Below are 6,157 nucleotides of genomic sequence, written 5' to 3' on the forward strand. Positions count from 1 at the left end.
CGAGGCAGTGGTAACATCACACGCATCAGGAGTAATGGCAGCAGGGAGCAATTAACATGCATGATTATGGATTTGATCTGGCAAATGTACACCTACCTGAAAGCGAGCCCTGTCTGTCATCCCATCAATAGCACATGCACCTTAACTGGGCCGCTGCTATCGATCATCATGGAAGAATGATGATGGCGGCAACGACGACGACGGTGGTCTTCGATGGAAAAGATATTTGCTGTGAATAACAAACGACAGGGCCATACATGTACCAGGCTCTCTTCTCCTTGTGCCGACGGTTTTGATTCTCCAATAACTCAGTAAGGAAGGGGAATTTCTAAGCATCTATCTCAGCATTGTTCAAATGACAAACAAAACCTTGTCTTGTTCCCCCACCCAAGTCAAGGTTGCCAGAGTTGTAGATACACAAGGAGCTAAGAGCTAAGCGACAGAAGAAAATCTTCATATCGCAGAGTATCTGCAGAATTCTAATCATCCTTGAGTCTCATGACTGCTTCCCGTTGGGCCTTGGAGACTGGCGAAACGGGGAAGCATGCGGACCATAGGAGAGGCTCCTCATTGGCTGCACACCGTTCCGCGCAAAGGTGCTCTGTGCCTTCATGCTCTGGCTACCATTTGGGTTGCCAAGGCTTGCTGCACGCTCTTGCCGCATGGACTGGAAGAAGTAGGAGGAACTCGCCATGTCTTTCATGTTTGGAAGAGGCTTGAGGACTTCCACCACCTGGCTCATGAGAGGCCGAGCCTTGGGATCCCGGCTAAGGCAAGCATGGGCCAGCTGGGCTGTTTTCTGAGCGCCTTTGATGGAGAAGTTTCCCTCCAGGCGGGGGTCTACAAGCCTATAGAAACGCCGTCTTTCTCCAAGATAAGGGCGTGCCCATTCGACCAGATTGTGCTCCCCGTTTGGTCTGTTCTTGTCCATTGACCTTCTGCCCGACATCATCTCTAGTAGCACCACTCCAAAGCTGTATACATCGCTCTTCGATGTCAGGTGGCCTGAGTAAGAAATGAAATTATAAGCAGTGGGTAATGTGAAGGAATTCACTAAGCTACTCAAATAAAACAATAAACAGTAACTTGTCTATCTTCTCAACTATCCGGATATTCATTCAGCTTGGATGGCTCAATTGGTAATCAAAATGGGCAGGTTTATCTTGGGCCTGTGCATTTATGATCATATTTCTGACTAACTCAGAGAGAAACAAATTCAGACCAACAGGTACTGCACAACCCACAGCAGCACATGGAGTGTCTTAAGTATCCGTAATCACCTAAAATTAAGATGGTGTGCAGTTATAGCATGGACATAAATGTGAAGCTGGCCAAAGAAGGTGCAGACGCTAAAACGCTCCACACAGGCACAACATCCTTGTACACTTAGTGAGAATATATTGCTAGGTTCCAAGCCTACAATGTATTTCTATCACCAATAAGGAAACATAATGTGTCATTTGTCCATCAAGTACAGAGGAACTTCAGTCTAACTAGTATTTAAGTATAAGCCAGATTAGAAGTAACTGGGCATAACAAATAAGGATAACAGCATGCAATATATACTCAAATTTTAAAGACAGGTTGAGTAGTATGATGCAGGACATTTAACTGGTCAACTGACCTGTCATTACATACTCAGGAGCTGCGTATCCGTATGTTCCCATGACTCGAGTAGATACATGTGTCTTATCACCCTCAGGGCCATCTTTAGCAAGTCCAAAGTCAGAGAGTTTTGCATTGTACTCCTGCAAATAGATGTTTAAGAATTGGGCAAATGTATTAGTCTGACCGATCACAGATTACGTTTCTGATTTCATAATATAGTTGCATACCGCATCCAAGAGAATATTGGAAGTTTTGAAATCCCGATATATCACTGGCCTTTCAGCTTCTTCATGAAGAAACGCAAGGCCTTTTGCAGCACCAAGTGCAATTTTCATTCTGATGGCCCATGGGAGAGGAAACGACCCTATTTAATACAATTATCCAAGTCAGTTGTTGGATGAATGCAAGATGGATGATTCAGAATATATAGTTATAATAAAATTAGGAGTTTTCAGATCATCAAATTTAGCATACAAGACGGTCATCTTAGAAATGGAATAAAACATCAGCAGGAGCAAACAGTAAGTAATAAATAATGCCCAACAAGGTGCATTTGAGACAAATAGTCGGTAATAATTAAATGCTAACAGTACGTTATTATAAATTCAAAAACATATAAGCTATCACCTCCTAAGGACATTATATCAATGCGAATATAGAATAGACAACATAACATGGAAACCACGTAAGACCTCGCTACCTAATAAGCCCTTAAATGCCAACCCATTAGATGCCCAGGTACTACGCACTAGAACAAGGTTATTGCATAAAAATAGAACCACTGGTTAACTAGACCCTTACACAACATACAGAGAAGATTAACATGTAAACCACTGGCAAGCTAAAGTGCTGGTTCGACGAGTTACATATTTCACTATTGCTGTGGTGTGACAAAATGTGCTATATATTAACTATTTCAACAAGTAGAAGTCTTCACAGTCAGCAACATACTGGAAATTCGACTAAGCATCTAAGGGTAACATAAAATGATACTTACTCCTAAACAGATGGTTCTCCAAACTTCCACGAGGCATAAATTCATATACTAGCAACCGCTGGTCATCTTCAATGCAGTAACCAACCAATTTCACTAGGTGTGGATGTTGAAGGTTTCCAAGAAAATCAACTTCTGCCTGAGAAAAAATAATGATAGTTTCTTAATGAAGCAGTTATAGGCAAGTCCATAATGTTTTATGTGCTGCATACCGAAGATATAAAAACATACCACCCACTCTTTATGCCCCTGAAGCCCATCATGGTTGAGTGTCTTTACAGCAACAGTTAATCCTGTACCGGGTTTCATTGGAGCAGTTCCATTCTCTTCAATCCAACCTTTGAAGACACAACCAAAACCTCCCTCACCAAGGAGACTCTCAGGTCGAAAGTTTCTAGTGGCGCACTTAAGTTCATTGAAAGTAAATCTACGCAGTTGGGCAGCTAGTTTAAATTCTTCTCCAACTATTGAAGAAGGCGAAATACTTCCGGTGTTACTGGATGTTGTGGAACCCGATGCGGCTGGTGGAGCTGATTGACCCCGATGAATATGATTTACTTTTTTGCTCTCTGCACAGTAGACAATATGTATTAGAGGATAAATACCTGACATAATTCAATTGACAGAAGTAGCTTCACAGAACTAAGTGTATCCTTGTGTCTGAGCAAACTATCCCAGGCTGGGGGATTCAAAAGCTACTGCAAAGCAAAAACTTTTATGATACTAAATAACAGGACTGACATTCAAAAATATACAATTGTATGTGGCCTACACGAAAATGGTAAAATGTCCAAAAACACTATAATGGTTGGTTTCTACTGTTCAAAGAAATAAAAATTCCATTTTATCTTTTTTGTGTAGGCCACAAACTGTCGTATTTTGACTTGAAATTTTGCACGAATAAGTATCAAGGTAATATGAACATGCATTTTTTTTTCAAACTTTGAAATAGAATTTTTTTCAATTTTTTGAAAACCGGATCCACCTAGTCCCGACCTCCCATATAGAATTACAAATATCGACACAAACTGTAATCAACATTGCGTATATATTCTAGTTTAATCAAACAAGTGAATCTAGCAGGAGTTCACCCCATTTGCATGTGTATGGAATTAGATTCCAATTCCGCACCAAGCATGACGATATGTCCTGAGTTTATACAACTTACGACTTTGTGTGGTCATACCTGATATATTTCAGACTAAAGTAACGTTTTGGGTGCAATTCAGCTGCTGCTAGAAAACTTGAACAAATATCACACAAAAAGAAATATGAAGTGACTCGGTACTAAGATTATGACGTAACCATCCAATGCAAGTACTCTTTGTATCTCAGATTATGTCCAAAAACCATAAAGTAAACCAGCATTTCCTGATTGAGCATTTGACTTGACAGTACCCTTTCAACGTATTTGTTTGGTCATTCCTAGCATGCACAACTTGGAACCCTAACCGTAAAATCTTCCTACAAAAGGTGCCTTCCCTACTTAATTACAGAAAAATACCAAAAATGCATAACACCGCATGGCCACACGGCAATTAATTGTGCCGTATGAATCTAAAAGCGTACGGACAAAAATAGACATGTACTGAATTTAACGGCATTCGGGCATCACTTCTGCACCTGCTCTGCTAATAAGAAACCGCCGCTCTTCCTGCAGCAACTAAAAGACAACCTTACATTTTAGCTGATGCACTCCTGCTTCAACCATGGCAGGATCCCCTATCAACCAGCAACCCGCAAGCCTACCCCCACAAGTGCTAGCGGAGCCGAAAACATTTCGAGCGCACGACCTACGGAATCATTATCAAGTTTGTGAGAGGGTCGAGCATGGATTCAGTTCAAGGGTCTTGGTTTCCTGCGCTTGTACAACAATGGAAGCAGTATAACACAGCACAGCATTGAGCAGCTCATCTGCCCCCACAGTGACCATACCAACCAGTCTTAAATCCTACCACCCACCAGAGAGCTCAGAGCACACCAACACACATCCAATCTCATCATACAATGCTCCTGTCGCCATCAACCTAACTTACAAAGATACAGAGTTAAAAAAGGTCAGGCATCTGCCATATCGAGCGCCCAAACACAATTTAAGCACGCCCGTGCGTGCACCCAGGTGTATGTATGCAGACGCGCAAGCACAGAAGCAACGAATCAAACGTACACACAAGCGTCAAGTATGAAATCAAGGGAAGGCGTAGGCTGCCGCTGGAGCGCAAGGAATTGAGCAGACAGGGAAAGAAACGCCGTGTCTAGGAGGAGTGGGGAGCGTTTTTACCAGCGCCGTTCCCGCAGGCGCCGCTGGTGGAGGAGTCGACCTTGGAACCCGAGGACATGCATCCGCTGCCCAGCCGGGGTAGCCGGATCCAGCACCCCGTGGGCGGAGCCGCTTCCTCCTCTTCCATTGCCGACTCCTTCCCCCTCCGCCGCCTCATGTCCTGCTTCCCCTCCTTCCCCATCTCCTATCCAACCCACCCGCGCACCGACCGACGGAAAGCACCTTCAGCACCCCATCGCTCCTCAGCGCGGCAATGGAAGCCGCTGCGCGCGGCCTCCGGCGAGCATGGGTGACGGGAACGGGGGAGCAGAGAAGGAACTAGGAAGAGTGTGAAGAGGGGCGGGGGTGTCGGGGCAGGACGGGCAGAGGAAAGGGAAGGATTCGGGCAGTGCGGGCAGGGTAGTGGGAATTTGGCAAAGACCCAGGGCAGGGCAGGGCGACGACGAAGGAGGCTGCGGCCGGAGCGCTGGCCTGGCGTCTTCTTTATGGCCGCCGTTCGCACGGGGAGAGAGCCCGTTTCTGTCTTTCTGGGATGGAATTTAGCCGAATGCCCCTCTCAGACAAAGTATTTGTTTATGTATCCTCACTAACATTTGTTCCCTTCCTTTTTTTTTGTCAACGTGAGGGTGTTCCCGTGAACATCGTTTCAATAGCAGTGCTAAAGTACAATTTTGAAGTTTAATAAGGGTTGGACTATCATGATGAACCACAACCTTCACATTCGAGAAACTAATGCTAACAAGATATATGGCCTAAACATAAAATAAATAACCCTCATAGGGTGCAAAATACATCTAATACTTAGTATATGCATTAACTCACTGAATCACTAGTGGGACAGACATTAATGTAATATATCAATTTTAGTACCATAAGGACACCACAGTGCTGCCAAATGCCAAATATGCCACCTAATAAAAAATGGCTTTGGTGGCAAATTGCTAAGTTTACTACGGTGTGTAGATTGCTAAAAAAATCTACATTCTCTCTCTCCTTAGCTTTACATGGCCCACAACAAAGAGAGACACTACGGAGAGGGGAGAGAGAAAGACAATTTGGTTGTAGGAGAATCTACTTGCTCCCATGCCATAATTTTTGGCTATGGCAATGCCCTCCACAATGGAGGAAACCAATGCCAAAAGCTAAATTTACAATTTAGAAGTACTAAATGGCATACACTGTGATTCTCTAAAAGGGCACGACAAAAGTTAAGTTGAATTACTACACAATGTTTTTAAGAATAAGAATTTGTTTTTGTAAGCTAAGTACCCAAA

General features: G+C 43.5%; 1 protein-coding gene across 1 annotated transcript; it reads right to left on the bottom strand.

Moving 5' to 3' along the window:
- Nucleotides 1–209: 209 nt before the first annotated feature.
- On the bottom strand, nt 210–5,307 carry LOC124681295 (serine/threonine-protein kinase PBL34-like). The gene is made up of 6 exons (XM_047216227.1): nt 4,884–5,307; nt 2,834–3,171; nt 2,606–2,741; nt 1,836–1,972; nt 1,625–1,748; nt 210–1,005 (listed from the first exon to the last, which is right to left on the bottom strand). Exons 1-6 carry the CDS (start codon nt 5,062–5,064, stop codon nt 497–499), a joined length of 1,425 nt encoding a protein of 474 aa, XP_047072183.1. The 5' UTR covers nt 5,065–5,307; the 3' UTR covers nt 210–496.
- Between the last annotated feature and the right edge of the window lie 850 nt (nt 5,308–6,157).

This window comes from Lolium rigidum, unplaced genomic scaffold (genome assembly GCF_022539505.1).
Source record: "Lolium rigidum isolate FL_2022 unplaced genomic scaffold, APGP_CSIRO_Lrig_0.1 contig_38923_1, whole genome shotgun sequence".
Classification (NCBI taxonomy): domain Eukaryota; kingdom Viridiplantae; phylum Streptophyta; class Magnoliopsida; order Poales; family Poaceae; genus Lolium; species Lolium rigidum.